Source organism: Ictalurus punctatus, chromosome 14 (assembly GCF_001660625.3).
Source record: "Ictalurus punctatus breed USDA103 chromosome 14, Coco_2.0, whole genome shotgun sequence".
Lineage (NCBI taxonomy): Eukaryota > Metazoa > Chordata > Actinopteri > Siluriformes > Ictaluridae > Ictalurus > Ictalurus punctatus.
The window spans coordinates 17,554,131-17,576,903 of record NC_030429.2 but is presented as its reverse complement, the minus strand read 5'-3'; the positions used below and the strand labels follow the sequence as shown (position 1 = coordinate 17,576,903).

Below are 22,773 nucleotides of genomic sequence, written 5' to 3'. Positions count from 1 at the left end.
ATGGCTCTATGGTTGGTAATATCCAGCTTATCCCCAGGTGCTGCAGTTAACCTTCGTTAGCTTAGAGTTGTGATACAAAGAGACAAATAGGGAACCACCAGGTGATGCACTTTAGATTTGTTACCACTCATTTAAAATGGAGGTGAGCAGAATTCACAGTAAGACATGTATATGCAAGCAATGAATTGTCCATAAATGTCAGAGAACCAGGTCATGGGATAAGGGTTCATTTTAATCCACCCATCAGATGATGATAATAATAATAATAATAATAATAATAATAATAATAATAATAAGAGTTTAAGACACAGTTATTGATTCAATGTCTATAAAAACTGGCTCAACTGAGCTCTTGTCTCTTGTCTGTTTTTTCCACTTCTCTACCATTGATGGTGATTTATTTTTCCTTCCTGGGCATGAAAATCCTCAATATTGTTATGGCAACATCAACTACAGCATGGCAAGCCAGTCATCCGTAGCACATTAAGGATAGCGTAGCAGTTCTTTAACAGCATGAAAGTACAAAAGCCTCACTAAAGCACTAACACTCAAGATGGGCAAACATCACACTTTCCACTCTTTAAATGAATGCAAATTAGCGGTGTCAACAGATTATAAATACTAACCACCGGAGCTACTATAAAAATGAACAAAAATTAATTGCATTTCTTCAACGGAAGTTATACACTCAATGTTCACTTCCCTTCTTCTGAATTAAGGAATAATGAATTTTGTGCAAAAGTAAATATACAAATGGATAAGTATCTCATTTAAGATAGAGAGTACATTTCTCCAGTAGGAAGTAAATGAGTAACTGGTATAAATGTGGAAGGCATATTTGCAAAGCTGAACTTCGTATTAGAGAAGAGCTTTGGGGGTTTCCTCCGGGTACTCTGGTTTCCTCCCCCAGTCCAATGACATGCGTTGCAAGCTGATTGGGATTTCCAAATTGTGTGCGAATGGGTATTTGAACGTGTGTGCAATTGTGCCCTGCAATGGATTGGCACTCGGTCCAGGGTGCCCCCTGCCTAGTGCCCCGAGACTCCTGGGGATAGGTTCCAGGCTCCCAATGACCCTGTGTAGGATAAGCCGTAGAGAAAATGGATGGATGGATGTTCTTGTAGTTATTAGCCTGTTTGTTTGGCATTTGAATTGAATGGGGTTTCATTAAAAAAAAAAATTAAAAAAAAATAATCATGGATGCAAGTGTAGGTGAACTTTACTACAACAGGCAGACAATCAAAATCGTAAAACCAAGACACAGTCCAAAAAACAAAAACAAAACAGGTAGGAGCCAGGTGATCTACAAAGAGAGGAAACTAGGCCAAACCATTTGCAAAGTATGAAATTAACGAGACAAAAAAACAGAATGTAAACAAGAGACCAAAGTCTTGGTGTCATCGCAACAATGTTCTTGAAGTGAGATTTTGCACTGTATGAATGACTGTCAGTGTTATTTATAGCAGTGTGTGTGACTGGGATCTGGGATCAGGTGTGTGTGATTAAATGTCTGGTGACCTTGAATGAGGAAATATGGCTGTGGCTGTTGGGAAATGGAGTCCAGCCATGTTTGGAGGTCACGATGAACAAGAGTGGAGTTCATGGCTGAAACCGATACTCACATTACACAAGTAGGCCGATAAATAACGTCGACTTGGACCTAATGTGTTCCGTCAGTGGAACGTTCAGGAATATAAAGCTCTATAGCTCGAATACATGGACAAAATATTATACATTTTCTAAAATGATAAAGTGGGGGGTCTTTTTCAATTTATCTTACAATTAAAAGGGTCCCTGATTGCAAAAAAATTTGGAGAGCACTTGGATCTATCCCCTACACAGCTGTTACAATGAATCTCAAGAGCAGTCCAACAGAAGACCAAAGATAGAGCTGGTTAACTGTAACTGCCCATGTTCAGCCCAGTAATCAAACACACACACACACACACACACACACACACACACACACACACACACACACACACACACACACACACACACACACACACACCCTCCTACAGCAAACAGAAGTGTGTAAACATTCCACAAAATAGACCAATTACTGCTGCAGCTCATACTCTTACATCAGCATGACGGCATGCACAGCTGAAGGAGAAAAAAATGTGAGAAATGTATGCAATGGATGCAGCTTCAACCCTGCCTCATGCTGCCTTTTGATCCAGTACAGCAGATGGCACTGACCAAGCACACTAAAATCCAAACATCATATGATTAGAGAAAACTTGTTATATGTTATGTCTTTTTAGAGTATTGGGGAGTCCATCAGGCTATACATTCATACGTTCATCAAGCTGTATGATGTCTATTGTGACCTAAAAGCTTTTTTCTAATATTTCTCTGTGTTACACAACCAGTTAGTCCAAAACAGTAAGACCAAAACAAGTTTTTCAGTGCAACAAAGACTCATTCTACCCAAAAAAGCCTGTGTTGCTAGAAACTAAAAACAAAACACCATAAGATTATAGAAAACTTTATATGTTATGTCTATATTATGTCTTTTTTGAGTAGTGGGGAGTCCATCTGGACAGGCGCAATCGCATTCAACTTCCTCGTCAGCTCATCATTGCGACAAGACTGTGGGATTGTCTGCTAGCATCCTGAGGGAGGAAGGAAACTCTCCGGTATGCTATGCTTACTCAGCCGTTTCCTTGTATTGTGTTCTGGTAGTTTGGTCTATATAACAGTGATTTAAAAAAGAAAAAAAAGTAGAAAAAAAAAAAGAAAAAAATAATCTGATCAGTGAGAAATTAAAAGAAGGATAAAATGTAAATGGGTACAATTATACAAGGGAAACAAGGAAAATATGAATAATATTACATTATGAGTAAGGCTGCCATATCTGAAAATGTTAGCTTAAATAAACATGTCTTCTAAGAGGTGACACTAAATGAGAAATAGTACTGCTAGCAAGTAAAAATTTCAAATAAAATAAGATAAACAGAAAAGACATCTGCACCTTCTAGCATTAGACATGATTGAATAAAAATAGCATGTGAAAAATAGCATGCCTGACAGTGAGGATAGCTCAGATATTATTAAAAATAAAAACCTCACCACTGACCATGTGACACACTGGTTAGCCTTTTTGGATATTACTCTAATTATTATTATTATATAATAAGGGATCCATCTCTAAATAAATGAATAGGGCACAACAGAAAACCATTAAAATTATCGTCCAGAGGTCGCAAGTTCGAATCCCAATGATGCCACAGCCATCCATGACCAGGAGTCCAAGAGCCATAGTCTCGCTGTCCTGTCAATCACAATGACATTAGCCAATCATGAGTGTCTGAGTTCATGCATGCTGGAGAAGGCAGATGGCACTTTTCTCCGACTGTGTTACGCTGCCTTGTTACTCTGCATGAGCAGCAGTTTGAAAAGATTTGTTTGTCTGACTTCACGTTCAGAGACATCACATTTACGGCATTTAGCAGACATCTGAGGGTTAAGGGCCTTGCTCAAGGGCCCAACAGTTTGGCGGTGATGGGGTTTGAATTCATGACCTTCCAATCAGTAGCCCAATACCTGAACCACTGAGCTACCACTGCTCATCACCTTCCCTGATTGGTAGCTGTTGTATGATAGTGGAGGCCTGGTGGGTGGTAATCGGCCAAGACTAAATATTGGAAAAAGAAGGAATTGATAAATAAATAAATAAATAAACAAATAAATGGATGAATTAATTTAAAAAAAGGCTGGTTTTCATATAATTAGTAAATGGTTGTCTGACCTTAAGTTTTCAAATCTTTTTTACAGGAAGACTTAATTACTGTACATACTTTGTACATATAGGAAGTTGATTTAACACCATCCCTACATATGCCACATAGGAAGAAAATCTATGGCAATAGGACAGTGAAATAGAATGCAAAAGTCACTCATTTTTTATTGCATTAATTCTAAAAGTGAGAGAGGTCGGTCCATCTGTGTGTTCAAATTCGTCCCCACTTTCTCCAAAGGGCTGGCATAGCTGACTTTGGGTAGACTCTTTAGATTTATCTCTACATATATTCCTGAGTATTTAAGATCTAATTGTCATTTACTAATAAATTAAACACTTAAAATCAAATTTAAAATGGCACATTTGAAAGGAAACATATCACCAGTTGCTTTATAATTAAATATTAACAATGGAAAACTTTCAGTTTTTTAAAAATTAAGCTTATACACAAGATTAGAGAAGACAACTAACAAATGAGAAATAAAAACAATAAAAAAAAGATTTGCCTGGGCTACTTCATAATAAGAGAATATATTTTGTATTTAAAAAAAAAAAGAAAGAAAGAAAGAAAGTAAACTCATGTCCACGAATACTGTATTATTTACTTTTATTTTTATGATTGGTCAGAAGTTGTGCAGTATTTTTGTATAAGTAGCTCTGGCTGTAATATGAATGATAGATTTTTGTTAAGGCGCTCATTCTAATGTTATTGTTTCTATAGTAAGACCTCCTACACAAGGACTTTTATGGTGGATGTTCCACATAATCTAATCATAAATAGTTAAAAACAACAACAACAACAAGTTTAACAAAGAAAAACACATAACTGTTGATAAGTTTTTTGTTAGGAGACATGTATTTAACATTTATGCTTTCATCAGTGCTTTCTAAAAGTCACAATGCCTCAAGGTTAGAGAAGTTTACACGTTCCAGCTTCTCTGCAAAATAACAAGCTACATTTTTTATTTTTATATTATAAATAATATAATATAATATAATATATAATATATAATATAATATAATATAATATAATATATATATATATATATATATATATATATATATATATATATATATATATATATATATATATATATATATATATATATGCGCGCCTGGGGGCACGGTGGCTTAGTGGTTAGCACATACTCCCCCCATCCCCCACAAAGTGATTTCAGGAACTTGTCATGCAGACATAATATTAAGTTTGAACTATAAACCATTAAAATGTGTCAAGACTGTAATCATTGCCAAATTATACTCCAGAACATTTCTGTATAATCACATGGTCTGTTTTGTGTTATTCCTTACATTTCCTGTTAGAAGTGATAGGTGTGAATTTTGGTCATTTTCACAGCACAGACAAAATGTGCAAGATCATTGATCAAGACTTTGTGCACTCAACAGACGTTAATGTCAGCTAAGCATTTTGCTGTTCTGTATAACACAGCCTGTGTTGTTCTCTCTTGCATCTTCTGTTTCACTCTGCATGTGTTAAAATGAGAAGCAGCTGCATGGATTACTCATGGAATTAAAAGCTCGTTCTGTTATAACTGGCTGGTTTTGGGGATCTCCCATTAGTGTGGGAATGAAAAGCGTGTTTGTGTCTGATAGACCTGAACAAACATGTGTTTTGACAGCATCAGAATAAAATAAGCCCTTGCCCTCCAGGACACACTGATGACATGGTCCTTTTCTATTTATTTATTTATTTATTTATTTAGTAAAATATGCTAGTAATAGAACATAATGGAATATGGTTTAAAGCCATAGATTATTCAAAGTTATTACACTTTAAAATAATATTTTTGCTAGATTTATTTTATGATTGGAGCTTTAAGTCTAATGATTTGTCAGAATTTATCATGTTATTAATTCTCTGAATCCATACAAATGAATTACGAACTCTGCAGGACATCTGTAGGACAAAACATTACTAGCATATTGAGAGACGCTAATTCATTCGAATTATGTTCGTAAACAGTTCCAGCTCGCTTAGTGGTCTAATGCTTAACAATTCTTGCAGTATATAAGTATCTGCGGCATCTATAATGTATCTTGTGGCATTTGGCTGTTGCAATCTGGCTCCCTGATATATTTCTATGATTTAATCTTACTTCTGATCACAGTGGTAATCAAACAGAGGAGCAGAGAAGATGATTGGTGGGAAGAGTAAAGGAGGAACAGCCCACTGTCCCTGACATCTGTCACGACTCCTGTCTGCCTGGAGCTTGTGTCTGCTCTCTGCTGATAAACACAAGTACGCTGTGTGCCTGTGCCTTGGCGCCCACACCATGTTTCCAGCTGTGGAGGATTCTGCCTTCTTTGAGAGGGTGTCAAAAAAGCACATGCAATGGGAAATACCATTAGTACAAAAGCCTGGTCTGGAGTCTACTGATCTACACTACACACCACCACAGCAGTCAGCATAGAAAAACAGGTCAAACTAGGCACCAATAGATCACCAGGGATGCCTCTGCCACCAAGTCTAGTCCTTCTTGTTTAGCAGACCTACCCTTAAAGCGAGAAGGCAGATCTTGAAGAAAAATTATTTCAGACATTTGACCTTGCTGTGACCTTGATGCTGTTTGGCTCAATTTCAAAATCTAATCAGTTCATCTACTGGTTACATCCTACAGACATTCAGCCACTCGCTCTTGAGATATCTCACTAACGAGGATCTCAGATGGACGGATGGACAACCCAAAAACACAATACCTCCCCACCTAGTGGCAAAGGCATAAATATAAATTACAATAAACACAGATCACAGAGGAAGATGATGGGACAGATATCATCAAGTGAGAAGCGGGTGTTAATGGGGTGTAATGGTATATCGTATTTCATACAAGGTTCACGATTTTATACGTCAGTATATCAAACAAAATACGTTCAACAGACTGCAAAATAAAATAGGCTAGTCATTATAAAATACAACGTAGTGTAAGGTAATAAACATGTAAACTTAATCAAGCCCACATTTCCTCTGCTGATTGGAAATGATCTGAGGATTTATCTAGGTTAAATTTTTTTGACATCACAAAAACCAGCCATTTTAATAGGGGTGTTAAGACTTTTTACATCCACTGGAGGTGTATTCAATAGGCTGTCCAGTAAGAACATACAATGCTTTAAAACTACTCTAACCACATTTTTTTGGCTTTCATTTGTTTGAAGTTTTTTGCAGAATTTCCAAACCTTGCATTCATAGTTCCTCTAACCCCTACTACTGAGCGTACACATAATTTGTTTAGTTGCTTTTAAATTTAACATGTCTTTTAAAATAGACATTAGGAGACAAGTAAATTACATCTGATGTAATAAAAATGAGAACAGCAATTAAGAAATTTCCGTGTAAATGTCATTAACCACCTATAGGTGAACTAGACAGGCTCTGTGTGTGTGTCTGAAATACTGATAGAACAAACGTGCGGTATGGCAGATCTGTTTGTGTGAAACTGAGAATGACACTCTGTATAAGCAATCGCTCCGACTTTCATGCCTCGTCCTTCAGATGCAGCATCATCTCTATATTTCATTTGTGCTTTATAAATTTATAAAGCTACATGTGGTTGTCTTTGCAGATGCATATTAATACATTCCTGACAAATTATCTGTCAAATAAAACTCTGACACCTGTATGGCACTGACATAATGCCTTGGCTGTGATCGAATACAGCATAGAAGGACTTTCTGCTCAATAAGCATGAGAAAGCTTTTAAATATATGCACACACACTAATATATATATATATATATATATATATATATATATATATATATATATATATATATATATATATATATATATATATATATATATATATATATATATATATATATACACACACACACATATACATACACACACACACATACATACAAACACACACACACACAAAAATGCTCTCATTGATACCAAATGATTTCAAAGAGAAGTTTAAAAAATATATTTTTTTGTTAAGTGTGTGCCATAATTATTGGCACCCCTATGAATTCAAATGAGAAAAATATATTTGCAGTATTTTCCCCATTTACATTCCCATTGATATTTTACATTTATTTAGTACACCAGGGTGACTAGGAATAGGAAACAGTTCAACAATGACTTCCTGTTTTACAGGGGTATAAATATGGGGCAACATATAGGCCAAATTCCCTTGGTCATTCATAACAATGGGTAGGACCAAGGTAATATATAGTTACAATCAAAATTATTCAACCCCCATTGCAAATCAGGTCTGTTTTCAAAATTTACAGACTTTCAGCTGTTTGCAATGAACAAATAAAACAAAAGCAACTGAAATAGTTCAACACAACGAATGCTTCAAGTGGTTTCCCCAAATGAGGATGAGATGCACTGAAGCACTTAAAGCAGCTGGAGGCCACAGATACTGACTGTCACTTTTAATATTGCCCCACCTTTTGTTAAAGGACTCATTATTCAATTTCTGTTTGTCAAATATCTGTGAAACTTGTTCAGTTTATGTTTCAGTTGTTGAATATTTTTATGTTAATACCAATATTTACACATGTTAAGAAATTTGCTGGAAATAAAAGCAGTTGAATGTGAGAGCACTTTCTTTTTTTTTTGCTGAATATATTTGTAGTCAGTAATAAAGACATTAGTTGTTAAAAATATTTAATCCTTAGCAATTATGTACATTTGTCTTTAAATGTATTCATTTATTCATTCATCTTCAGGATCAGAATTATCCCGGTCAGGGTCTGGGTCATGGTGGACACAGAGACTATTCCAGAAACAGTTGGACATGATGTGGAAATACACGCTAAATGGGATGCCACTCCATCTCAGGGTACCAAACACACACAGACACAGACACATACACAAAGACACTCACAGGTGCTCTCACACACGCAATTTAGCAGTGCAAATCCACCTACTTGTATTTGTTTGGGAAGTGGGAGGAAACCCATTTGAACACTGGGAGAATATACACAGAAACTCCACACAGACAGCAACCAAAGCTCAGTCTCGAACAGGGGACTGTGGAGCTATGCAGTAAGACAGAAACACTACACACTACCCCACCATGTCAACCTTGTAACACTGACCAATACGAACAGTAAGTCCTAAGTGATGTTTTCCAGCGGTCACTTTCAGCTGCTGAATGCAAGGTGATGACAAGTTACAGGTTTTAAGGAAACAGTCTCTGAATTGGTTGCATCAGAGAAGATAAATGAGATTAAGACTAAGCATTAAGATTAAGAGAAGCAAAGAGACAGCACTCTAATGTTAAATGTAAAACCAACTGGGGATGATAAAAATTCTATATTTCGGCAATCATCCTGACATTGCTGTCATCAGTATCATCAGTAAAGCGAAGTGAGTCATTACTGCAGGCAAGCATCCCCGCCCCTGCCACCATGTGTCACAGATGAGCTGGTCTGGTCTACATCATGTGCAGCTATTTCTTCTTTCTAACACTCTAGTACAAGTTAATCATCATCCAACAGGTTCAGGTTTTCATTAGCTACTTGGACTCGCAAGCTTCCCATTGTTATTGCAATGCTGACACTAAATATTGTCAATTGTACATTTTTTTTAATATATAAATACATACAACATATAAATAGAGATTGTTTCTTAACAGTTTGCAGAGTTTGGAGTGCATTTAAACACTTCATTTGAAATCTTGAATGAATAACTTTCAATTTTGGGATCTCTCTTCATGTAAGCAAAACCAGTGTTGAAGAAAACACCCACTTTCTATCAGTGGACTTCTTGAAGGGATGTGAGACGATATTAACCTAAAAGTGCTCCATGGAGGAAAATGTGGAAAAGAAAAAGCCCACTGCACCACACCATGACTCACCAACACTGAATACCAAAGAGATGGGCTTATATAACTCAGTACAGAGATATGCGTCTCATTGAGAGAATGAAAGTGACAGGGATGACAAAGAGGATGGGACTGCCTCTGGTGAGCCACTCGCCTGTCAGTCTAACCACTTGAGTGAACATGTCTCTAGTGGTGGGAAGGAGGGAGATCTGCTTATATAAACTTCTATACAAAACCTAGTGGGAACAAAAATAACCAAATGTTCTGGTGCCAAAGGATTAGACATATGTGGAGAGCAGGGACATGATGTAGTGTGATTTCCCAGCTGTAATTCCCTGTCACATAGAATCACAGGAAGGAAGCTTGTTACAACAACAGGCACATGAGAGTAAACAAATTCTTCCAATAGTGAAAAAGATAGAGGGAGGCAGAGAAAGGAACAAAACAGGGTTGGAGTCAAATAGATTAAAAATAGGGTAGCGGGAGAAGCTGAAAGCGGAATACGCACACGCATACACATGCACGCCCGCGCACAACTTATCCAGTATAAAAAACATAAGTAGCCAGTAGCCAGCAGTCTGCCAGGGGGTTATATATTTACATTAGCATTTATTTGACTTATTCAGCAGACAGTTCAAGTGATAAGTGATGAGCGATACTCATGCAGAATATTTAAACAAAATGTTTGTATCATTTATCATGATCATTTATAATTCATTTATCATGTAAATAAAGTACTGAAACACACTCCAGGAACACACTGGCCAGCTGAAAATTCAAAATCAGTGTAGTAACAGAGGCATGCCATAAAACGCTGACACACCGAAGACACCCTCCACTCAAAATCTTGCTTTTAAAATGGATAACTCCTCTTGAATGGCGTTTTTCTTATTATATAGACTGGTGTTTGGATTAGATTTGTTACCACAGTGCCAATTTCATATTCTCCTATTGCAGACAGAGACTGATGACATATTTCTTTATATAAATAAGTCAGGAACACTGCATATGAGTTGTTAAAACTTGGCTACTCGTAATTAACCCTTATGGCCAAAACCATGGGCATTAACATACAGTTGGTATCACCCATGCTGTTATAATAACCTCCACTCTTCTGGGAAGGCTATCCTCTAGGTTTTGGCGTGTGGCTGTTGGGATTTATGATCATTCAGCCACAAGAGCATTAGTGAGGTCAGACAGTGACTACATTGACATAGACAACAGTAATCTAATTATTGAGCTTATTCCGAATAAGACAATATTGTGATTAAGGTGTTTACATGAGTTGCTTTTAGAATATTCCGTTCGTGTTCCCGTTTTACATGTTATAGAACATAGATCGATTAACGGCACACGTCACTACGTCGCCATCCGACGTTCCCTCCAGAATTTCACTTATCAACATACAGTTAGTCTTCGTTATGGTACCGTATACAGTTTTAGTTGTTTCATTTTAAATTTTTACGAAATCTTCAAGTGCAGTTAATTATTTGTCATGCTATACGTGCAAATAGATGACTGCTTGAAGCCGTGGGCTGTGTCTGAAACCGCATACTTACCTACTATATGTACCTACTATATAGTAGGTAAGTACGTGCTTTCTGACGAAGCCGTGCTCGGCAAACGGTTAAGCACTGCCGTGTGTGAACGTGTCCTGTTGCAAAATGCGGTGAAAACTCACATGACGTTAATAGTTTAATTAAGGTTTGTACATGGCTGTAATGCACGTGATAATGTTGTCCATGTAAAAGTACTGACTGCTGACAGGCGCGGAGGCCTGGGGTGCAGTCAGTAATCCTCAAGGTGTTTAGTTAGGTTAAGGTGAGGGCTCAGGCCATTAGTGTTCTCCTGCATCAAAATTGGCAAACCATGTCATCATTGACATCGCACATACTTTTGGCCATATAGTGTAAAATCACAGAGAATATAACAGTCACAATAGAGCGACTGATAGTGAAATCTTGTTTCTGATCCTAGTGAGCTAGTTCATTAGAAGTTAACTAGAAGCCGAGAAGTGGGCTAACATTACTCATCTAAGCACACATCAAAATCCTTCTAAATGTAAACACAAAACTGTCCAGACACCCTTCTGATCAGCACAGAGCCTTAACCACTGAACCAAAACTGCCTTAATATCAACTACTTGTACTAGACCAACTCAATAGTTAACAGAGAAAATAAAAATACTGACAAAATACAGTGCAGTCAATCTTCAATTGTAGTGCAATACAAAGTCACCTTGCAATTAAACACGTTTAGCATAAATGAAGATTCAAGCCAGATGTAAATAATGTATTCTATGTACAACGTGAGAACACCAGAGCTGATAGCCCAAATGTTCCAGGGGCCCAAATGCATGCTGCTTCAGAGACATTATCAGGAGAGAATAAGCGCTACGGCAACATAATGTTAATCCATTGCCCAGAATTTCCATTATTTGCTCTTTTTCCTATATCTATTAATGCACTCATCCATGTACCTACCAGTCACACTTTTGAGTACTCCTAAATACAAATTCTCAAATCTGACTGGTAAAAAAAAAAGTTGATTAATTTTTTATAATTGCAAGACTAATATGTAATATGTTGGCTGCAAGGCACATTATACGTATATATGAATCTACTAATGGATGTTCTAATATGTTTAAATCATTTATACAGTCCCCTCGGAAAGTACTGAAATGGCAAGGCCACTTCTTTTGCTTTTGCTGTACACAGAAAACTTTTGGGTTTGAGATCAAAAGATGAATATGAAACAATAGATCAGAATTTTAGCTTACACTTCCTTATATTTACATCTAGATATGTTAAACAGCCTAGAACCTGGCATCTTTGGTACAGACTACCAGATTTTTAGGTGAGCAAAATATTGGAACAGATAGTCTTAAAGTCAATTAAAGTAAATAACACTTAATATTTGGCCACATATCCCTTGCTTGCAATAACCACATCAAGCCAGTGACCCACTGACCAACAAACTGCTGCATACTTCTTTTGTGGTGCTTTTCCAGGCTTGTACCACAGCTTCTTTCAGCTGTTGTTTGTTTTGGGGGGTTTCTCCCTTCAGTCTCCTTTTCAGGAGGTGAAATGAGTGCTGGGTTAAAGTCTGGTGATTGACTTGGCCTAAAACTTTCCACTTTTTCCCCCTGATGAACTACATTGTTGTGCTGGTAGTGTGTTTAGGGTCACTGTCTTGCTGCAAATTACACTGGATGCATTTCTTTGTAAATTGGCAAACAGAATGTTTCTGTAGACTACTAAATTCATTCTGTGACTACCATCATGACTTACATCATCAGTAACGATTACTGAGCCTGTTCTAGAAGCAGCCATGCAAGCCCAAGCCATGACACTACATCCACCATGCTTGACTGATGAGCTTGTATGTTTTGGATCGTGAGCAGATCCTTTCTTTCTCCACACTTCGACCTTTCCATCCCTTGGTAGAGGTTAATCTTGGTTTCAGAACTTTTGTGGCTCATCTCTGTATTTCTTTGCATATTCGAATCTGGCCGCCTTAATCTTACTGCTGATGAGTGGTTTGAAACTTGTGGTATCGCCTTTATATTTTTGTTCTCAAAGTCTTCTTCAAAAGGTGAATTGTGATACCTTCACCCCTGCCCTGTGGAGATTGTTGGTGATGTCACTCACTATTGTTGGGTTTTTCTTCACAGCTCTCACAATGTTTGTCATCGACTGTTGTTGGTTTCCTTGGCTGACCTGTTCTGGTTGTTGAAACACACCAATGGTTTCTTTCTTTTTCATGACATTCCAAATTGTCGTATTGGCTATGCCAAATGCTTGTGCAATGGCTCAGATCAAGTTTCCCTCTTTTCACAGTTTTAGAATGACTTGCTTTTCTCCCATAGACAATGATTTGATCTCAAACCCAAATGTCTTCAGTGTATAGGAAATAAATCAAATAATTGGGTTTTTTTTTTTGTTCATTAGGAATATCCATCCATCTTCTATACCGCTTATCCTATTGGGTCACAGGGAACCTAGAGCCTATCCCAGGGAGAATTGGACACAGGGCGGGGTACACCCTGGACAGAGTGCCAATCCGTCGCAGGGCATTTGGAATATATTTTCTCAATTAAAACAATAAACATTTCTGTAAAAAATAATTTAAAAAATTTTTAAAGTGTATAATACACAAGAATATTTCAGTAACATAATTTAGAATAACTAGACAAAACAGACAATGTAGTAACAGTACAAGCTGTATCCTGTTGCTCTTTAATATAAAAAGTCAGTTCACTTTGACAGTTCTGAAAATTAAAAAATAAAGCTTCTGTAACATTTCAACACGGTTTGCCGACTCAGATTACAAACATGGATATAAGCAAGTGCAGCTTCCTGTTAGTCCAGTCTTCACAAACTCAAAGCTGTGATTACATAAATCTTATTGAGCATTAGATTTCATTTAACCTCCCCAAACTAAACAACAGCATCATGTCTTGAGGTCAGTTTATTTATATATACACAGTTGTATGCAAAAGTTTTGGTCACCCATGGCCAGATTACATATTTTGTTGATTTTTGAAATGAAAAGAAACATTGCAGCAAACGATTTTTACAAAATATCATTTTCTGCCAACATTAATGCACAGTTACTTTATATGATTAACTTAAAAAATAAGGAAATAAATAAATAAATCGTGGCATGTGAAAACGTTTGGACACCCTACTAAGTCATTAGACCCTTTGGCAAATATGACCATTTGCAAACACTTTTTGTAGCCAGCTAGGGGATATTCTATTCTTCTTTGATGAATTTTAATGAATGGTTTTGGAGATATGTTTTGGAGCACATTCGCCCGCAGAATCTGCTGATACTTAGTGTAAATTATTCTTCCATCTACCTGCACAATGTTTCTGTACCTCTGGCAATGACACAACCCCAAAGCATAATAGAATCAAACAAACTGGATTTGAAAAATAAATCAGATTGCTCGGCTGTGTTCTTTAGTTGGGCTGTGTCATCACTTTTTAAAATAAAGGAATTCTAGAAAGAGAAAGGGTAAGCATTTCCTATAGAAAATAATCACCAATAGGGTGGTTTGGAGTGGCCCAACAGATAGGAGTGTTGATTATTTTCCAAAAACAGCACACCTGAAAATATTTTACTCCTCAATTTCATTTTTTTCTTTATGAAAGTATCAAAACATACATTTTATCTGTTTATAATTACATTTCAATGCTGTGGAATTTCCAGGAACAAGTTAGTTAACATTATCACTTACATTACAGACTGTATATACATATACAACATTAAAATACTGCTGTTATGCTACAGAGAAAGCGTAAAGACCTCTGTTGTAAGACTTTTTTTTTTTTTTTTTTTTTTAGAATGCCTGTTATAAAGCCAGAGACTCCTTCCAAAAATGTCAAATAAACATTTCCATACAGAACACTTCACCGTATCAACACATACACGTGCATTTTTAAAAATCCATTTATGTGGGGTATCTGCCATAAAAGTCCCTGCACGGGTTGAATGAATCAAATGTACTAATGTTGAGTTTGAAGAAACCATCTTCAATTGTACACTACATAGATTTAAAAGTTGGACGGTAGCATTTTCACACAGAAATATCAGCATTGAATAAAACAGCAGCAGTATGCCAGTGTCATACAGTAATGCAGTACATGCAAAGAGGCTATAATTAATATCCAAGTCAGCAAAGAACAAGCAGAACCCCAGCATAAAGAAGCCAGCAGGTTGTGCTGAGACAGCCTGTTTCATACAATATCATTCCTCTGGACATATAACATAGCCTGGCACCACTTTTAGACAATAGTGCAAGTGCATTACACAAACTTTATCCAGACCCTCTTAAAACATTTGTATTTCAAAATGTAAAAATGTAACTAGGGCAAGTCGGGCAATTCAATGCAAATGTCAAATGTAACATGGAAAAATAAAGCGGGTTGCGTCGGAACGAAAGTGCCGTTCGAGTCAATATTTATGTTTACCATTCTTGGTTTATTCTAAATTCATATATCCTATATCAGTTTCCACTTAAGAGCAGCGTGATGGTGCAGTGTGAAGTGTTGTTCCCTCAAACCTACAGGGCCCCTGGTTCTCTCCTGAGCTTATGGAACTGTCTATCTGGAGTTCTCCCCAGGTCCCAATGGATTTCCATCTAGGTCTCTAGAGGAGATGGACTGCCTACCCTAATCTGCTCCTTTCTGGGACCACGTGTATGTGAATGGTGCTCTGTGATGGACTGGCATCCCATTCTGGGTATATTCCCACTTCATGCCCAATGTTCCCACCACAACTCTGACCAGGATAAAGTGGTTACTGTAGATGAATGAATGAGTTGTCCCAAAGCAGTTAATTACCCAGCTGTGTGAGTGCTATAGTGTATGAAGGATTTCTTCAAGAATGTCACATCTATAATGACATATATAATGGATGGATCGATCGACTTTAGAATTAGTGCTATCGAATTCTGTGAACTGATGTTTTTTTTTGTTGTTGTTATTAGCTGCCTGAGGAGTAAAATGCTAAATGAAGCCTGTGGGGTCAAAACAAACTACACTGATGTTCAATAAAAGGTGTGTTGTGCACTGTTATTGTATTATAATCAGACCCTGGTTCCATATAGCACTACAAGCAAAATGCACAGTTAGTCTGTATGTTTTTATAGACAAATAATTTGCCCCACCCCTGTGCAAAGGATTAACATTGTGTGTTATCGTCCCAAAATACTTGCCTCATGTAGGTAACCTAATGACAGCACTGACAAACTGCTATATATCTGTACCATCTAAATGAGTATCTTCTTTTCTGTGAAAGGTCACATGAAACAGCAAATCCGTAAAGTCTTTCTTTGAGGCGCACAGGTGTATGCAATTAGACACTTTTAAAGTCAATACTGGTTTAAATGTCACACTCATACAGCTGGAGCTGCCCTTTATTATAGCGCCTCTATTTCTATTATTTGCAGTATGTTAATGAGAGTGTTATTTTGCTACCTAACTGTCGTGGTTGCTTAGTTTTTTTTGTTGTTGTTGTTTGTTTGTTTAAAAAAAAAAAAAAAAAAAAAAAAAAAAACCAACAGTAATGGCACTAATTCTTATAGCTTGAAATGAACAAGAAGGGGATGCAAGGTGAGAAACCATGAACTCTGAAAGCCGCTAGAAACTGTAGGAAACAGCCCTAAAGGTCTAGAACTTACTAGAGTTTAAATATAAAGTTGTACTTCTCCCTTCTCCTTTACTAAACTTTCAGAGGAAAAGGATACTAAGCTGTACCTTTCCTTGTCGCTACTCAGAAAGGTGCATATGCAGTAGTGTCCTTTTAAAGCTTTTGCTCTTAAAAGGTAAGCTTGTTTACAAACAAATGTCTAGTTTAGTGCCCTTTAGTTTTCTGAGTGTACATCATAAAATCGGAAGATTAAAGCTCATTTATTTAAGTATAAACCTGCGCTGTGTGTAGAGAAGGAGTAAGCTGTGGTAGACCCCTGCAGTTAGTTGTGTTATTGTTTTGAACTGGAGTTGTAGAGATGAGAAAATGCGCCGAGAGTAACAGGTGTTTATTTTCACTTGTGCTACACGGACACTCACTCACTCACTCACTCACCTTCTGCTGTCTCCGTGCCATGTCTGTCGGCTGTTTGGCGTTGAAGGGATAAGCTATGCACCTCAGGACAAACACATAAATCTGCAGTTTGGTTTTCCTCTCCGCTTCTTCTCTCTGAAGTGTTTCCTGCTCGTCTTTCTTCTGCTGGTCTTCAGGAGGAGGAACTGCTTTCTTGGTCTGGTGCGTCCGCACAGCTCCTGAGCTCTTTTCGTTTTTTTCCGACTTGGGTTTCTTTTCCGGGAGTTTTTCACACAGAGTTTTGACCACCGTTTCGTCCTCTGGTGGAAGTTCGGCCTCGGATTCTTCACTGGAGGACGGGTCCAGCATGGTCGACACCCGGGTTTGGAGAACTCACGGACAAGCAGAGCGAGCGTCTTTTGATTCTCTCCGCCTTTCAGACGCGAGTCCACTTGATAGCGCTGTGGAAACGTGTGAGCACGGCTCAGGGGGCGGGGCTACACCGGGAACCGTTCCGCTCTACTCGCGTTTCCGCGCGTTTCTGAGCGCAGCGCGCGAGCACACTGCAGTTACGCAGAGACAGGTAGCAAACCTGTGGCGCTGCAGCACGTGAGAGAACCCGCTCTTAAAGGAGCACGAGCACAAACACTACCTGTTCTGTCGACACTGTGTTTTTAATGCAACACTGATCAATGTACAAACACATGGCACGTTCCGAGTTCCAAAAAAAGGCCAACACAGGTATAATCTGTCAAGACTTTCATGTCACAAAAATAGACCAGGTTTTAGGCAAAGTCTATTAAAAGATTACACATAGGGATCCATCCATCCATTTTCCATACCGCTTATACTCCTCAGGGTTGTTGGGGAACCTGGAGTCTATCTCAGGAGACTCGGGGGACAAGGCGGGAGACACCCTGGATGGGGTGCCAACCCATCACAGGACACACTCACACACACGACAGACAATTTGGCGTTACCAAAAAGCGTACAACGCATATCTTTGGACTAAGGGAGGAAACCCCTGAAGCACAGGGAGAACATGCAAACTCAGTGCACACAGGGCGGAGGCAGGAATCGAGCCCCTAACCCTGTTGGTGTGAGGCAAACATGCTAACCACTAAGCAACTGTGCCCTCCCATTTGGGGATCATATCATATTATGTTATGATATAATATTTACCCATTAATATGATAATATTCCAAATGTACTTAATATCAGAATATTTATCTGAGAAATAGTATATCATATCACATAACTTTGAATTAAATTTAGCGTTCGATTTCTTTGCAAAGAAAATTGAAAGGTCTAACCAAAATTCAGAGACAGAGTGACAATCCACAAAATGTGGGGTTAATATTGTGCACAACCTTCAGACAAACTTCTCTGACTTCATTGTGGATGCTAAATTGTTTGCATTTATTTATTATTTGTTATTAATGGGTCAAAAAATGAAACATTTTTTAAGTCGAAATTTTCAGTGTACTCACATACGTATGTTGATCATCTGTACAGTACACACCACATACACAACAAAGCTCATTTGTATTTATTGACACCAGTGAAACTCCATAAAAGGCAAATTTCACAGAGTGCTGAATCACAAATTTCTAAGAGGCAGAAGTGGAAGTTATTTTAACTCATGGCTACACCAATAAAAAACATTATTTAGTTGCGTGCCAGCCTCCCAAAAGGCTCAAATTTGGAGAAAAATTACAGAAAAGGGTATTTAGGTATAATTTAAGTGAGGTGAAAGAAAATGGATTGACATGAAAATAGAAAAAGGTCTCTACAATGGACTCATGATCATGGACACCAAGCACATTGCACAGGGAAACCGCTATGTTTATTGGATTGCTGACACGCTCTTCAGCCTCCCACACAGTTCAGCCTCTTGTGCCGCAATGCATCCTCCCCAGTGCCATGTTGGAAAAGCAGGAGGGCGTGTGTCGTAAAGAAGCCTGATGTATTCGATGTGCCCACTTGTTTTCTTTTAGTTTTTTTTCCCATTATTTAATATTTCTTTAATGAATTCAATTAATATGAAACAACAACAAAATTGTCCTTAAATTTGTGTGCGCAATTTCATTAAATTAGCCACTAATCACCAGTTGTATTATTTGAATATACGGCAGGCGTATTTACATTTATGACTCTCCTTACAAATAACTGTACACCAACTAAGGAAGTCTTCCAGGATACAATTGTTCCCCCCAAATTAACAGGATTTTCACCAAAATTAGAATAACAAATTTCTTGTGTAAATGCTCCTACAAACAATTTATGAATTAATCTATTTGTATCCAGTTTCATAAATAAGGTCCAATATTCGTAATTAACACAATCCAAAAGAACTTTCTTTGGGGGCTAATATGTTTACTTCAATAAATTGTGAGCTTTAATTATTTATTACTACATTTTGGGTAAAAATGCTTTCACCAAAACCTGATACTGATCTTAGCTGAACAATCCCATTGGTTTGTAAACACATAGCACATGTGAGCACTCTGGAGACCAGGGGTGGACTTAGGGTGGAAGGGGACCCTGGGCTTGAACCCTAACCCTAACCCAACTCCAAAACTACAACTAGTTTTGGAGCTACTGTTTTCAACACATATTCTTGTGAACTGAAGAAAAACACCAGCTAATCAGTTTGTCTTTGTAGCTGACAGTAATTGATTAGAGTGTCAAGTGTTTCATGCTCCTTTGTCTTTTTGACTGGGAGAGTTGTTTCCTACGCACCACGTGGCTTGCAACCCAAAAAACATGACTTCATTTCAAGAGATTAACAATTTTACAGACAATTGCGCCAATACATTGGCAATTTTATCAGAAGACGCTGAAAAGATTCTTTTCCCCAAAACGAACATTGATTTTAATCTGGCACATGACGAACACCGATTTCAATTTAGGAAACACGTCTCAAGATGCATGGCTCTACATTGAGTGAATATTGGAGGAATAAGAGAATTCCACGAGGTCTGAGAATCCCTAAACCTCTGACATTGTACAAACACAACAAATTGTTCTTAAAGAGATGGAGCGAGATTCTCAACAAGTGCTCTTTGGATCTTATGCTTCTAATTGTGGAGCAAGTATCCATTGATTTTAAGGAAATTCATGAAAAAGACTGTTTTACTGGAAGAGAAGATTAAATCTAAACCGCAAATTGATTTTGACTCTATTCTTTTCTCAATTAAGTCATCCACAGAGAAGACTCGGGATAATTTGAAGATCAAATTAAAGAAATGAAAATGTGATACGGATGACTATCTTCGGAATGAGGTATATCCTTGGGACATTACACCAGTAGTTACTACTTCCTACATCAGTGGCAGTGAAACTCATGAGACCAGTGTACCTGGACGTGGAGCATCTGGAGCAAAATCACCATTTCCTAATCGGGCGAGACGCACTGGTTCACTTAATTATAATGGTCAGAGTGATGCTACTGAAAGTGAGTTTACCCTGGATAACAATTCTTGTGCACAAGTTTTTACCTCCTTTTTGGGCATGCAAGCTCCTTTATGGGACAACAAGGAAAAAGAAAATATGCCAAAGAGGTTCAAGGGCCTCAGAGAAATCATTAACCACCGTGGAGTCGGAGCTTCTCAAAAGAGGTGGTAATTAATATTTTGTTGAATGAGAAAAAAGCTTTAACCGAAATGATCAATGATCCGAATATTATTATAAAACCTGTGGATGAAGGAGGGACGATAGTAGTCCAGGATACAACTAAATATCAGCGAGAAATTCTTTCCCAATTACAATATATGAAGTTTTTTAAGAAGCTTCCAAATGATTCTACTAGTACTTATCAGTCTGAGGTATTGTCCTTTTTAAATAATGCAAAAACACAAGCTTGGATATCCCACTCAAGGTTTGACTTCTTGTATCGTCAACATCCGATTAGGCCTGTGTTTTACGCTCTTCCCAATATTAACAAAAGGTGTATTGATCCTCCAGGATGTCCAATTGTGGCACAGACGAATTCCCTTTATCTCCCCTATCCCAGTATGTGGATTTTTTAAAAAACCGTTTGTTCACATGTTACCATCTTATATTAGAGATTCTACTGATTTCATCAATAACCAACAACCGCCGCCGCCGCCGCCGCCGCCGACTCTTTTTCCAAGGTCCTAAGAAATCTCCTTTGTTCGTGCCAGAATACATTTCCACAAACATGTGTTGTGAAGATCAGACTTTGATAGATCCCTGTTCTTTAAATAAAACCGGGCACTCACTCATGCCTGATTGTCATCCCATTAATTGAGAACACCTGACTAATTTTACCTTCAAATTAACTGCTAATCCTAGAGGTTCACATACTTTTGCCACTCACAGATATGTAATATTGGATCATTTTCCTCAATAAATAAATGACTGAGTAGAATATTTTTGTCTCGTTTATGTAATTGGGTTCTCTTTTATCTACTTTTAGGATTTGTGTGAAAATCTGATGATGTTTTAGGTCATATTTATGCAGAAATACAGACATTTCTAAAGGGTTCACAAACTTTCAACCACCATTGTAGCTGCATTATGGGTCAGTTGCAGTAGTCAAGATCTCAAGATGACAAAGGACTGAACAAGCACCTGAGTGGCCTCCAGAGAGATAAAAGGAAGGAACATCCTTGTGATGTCAGGCTAGCAATATGAGGAAAAAAGATGAAGTTGTCCAGAAATACACCAAGGTTGTGTGTGTTGTCAGGTGGTGTGTTCTCCAGGGAGATGACAAGAGCTTGACATCTGAATACATCACAAGGGACATCTCTCAGCTCACTCTTACTGGGATTTCGTTTCTGGTGGTGAGCTGCCATCCATGACAAGATATCCATGAGAAATCTACACCCTTTACCACCCTTTACAACTATAGCTGCACTCAACCTCTTTTCTATACCTGGGCCAGGTTTTTGATCTTCTCCCTCAATTCTGCTTTTCTGAGCGGGCCATGAGGGTCAAATCTTTCATAAGTCTTTTCCAAAGTATTTTTCTGTTTATTTGCCTCAGGTTTTGGATAATTGGCTTGTTTCTTGATCTACCATAAATGTAATTTATGGTGAAATAATGTTAACTAGGAACAGAAAAAACTGTAAATTAAATATTGAGGGGTAATGGGACCGACACCATCATGCAACACCAACAAACCTTTAACTTCACTTTTACATGAAATACATTTTGTAATGTAGGCCAATTTTAATTATTTGATTATTTATTTGGTTAAAAGGAACTGTGTGTGTGTGTGTGTGTGTGTGTGTGTGTGTGTGTGTGTGTGTGTGTGTGTGTGTGTAGGTTCAACCAAGCAGGAGCCACCCTTGATTCCACCTGTTTATCAGCTGATCTTGTTTCAAGGGACTCACGTGTGACTCCTGCAGGCCCTTTTGAGTATTTTTGCTTCAAAGTTGTTGTTTTTTTTATTTCTTCCCCAAAGTTTTTACAGCTATTTAAGCTGATAATTGTGCTTTGGATCTTGACGAACCTTTACTACTGGAAATAATTGATGTATTTTTTTTTTTACATACAAAAATGGTTCCTTTATTGCAGTTTTAAGTAATCAACTTGGTATTTTTACCATTACAAACTAACACTAATAAGGAAGAACTCATTACCAAGTAAACAGTATATTATAACAGTGTATCTTTTTGGTAAGTGCACCATTTACACACACACACAG

The 22,773-nt window shown here is 37.6% G+C and overlaps 1 protein-coding gene across 4 annotated transcripts in view; it reads right to left on the bottom strand.

Moving 5' to 3' along the window:
* Nucleotides 1–17,664, bottom strand: part of cadps2 (Ca++-dependent secretion activator 2) — a 138,472-nt gene extending 120,808 nt beyond the window's left edge. For 2 of the 4 annotated variants that reach the window (XM_017485067.3, XM_053685932.1), the window contains exon 1: nt 17,142–17,663. In XM_017485067.3, the coding sequence (XP_017340556.1) occupies nt 17,142–17,468 (327 nt within the window). In that variant the 5' untranslated portion in view covers nt 17,469–17,663. Of the gene's footprint in view, nt 1–17,141 lie in introns of all 4 variants that reach the window. The other 2 variants (XM_017485062.3, XM_017485066.3) reach the window with 2 other exon arrangements.
* Between the last annotated feature and the right edge of the window lie 5,109 nt (nt 17,665–22,773).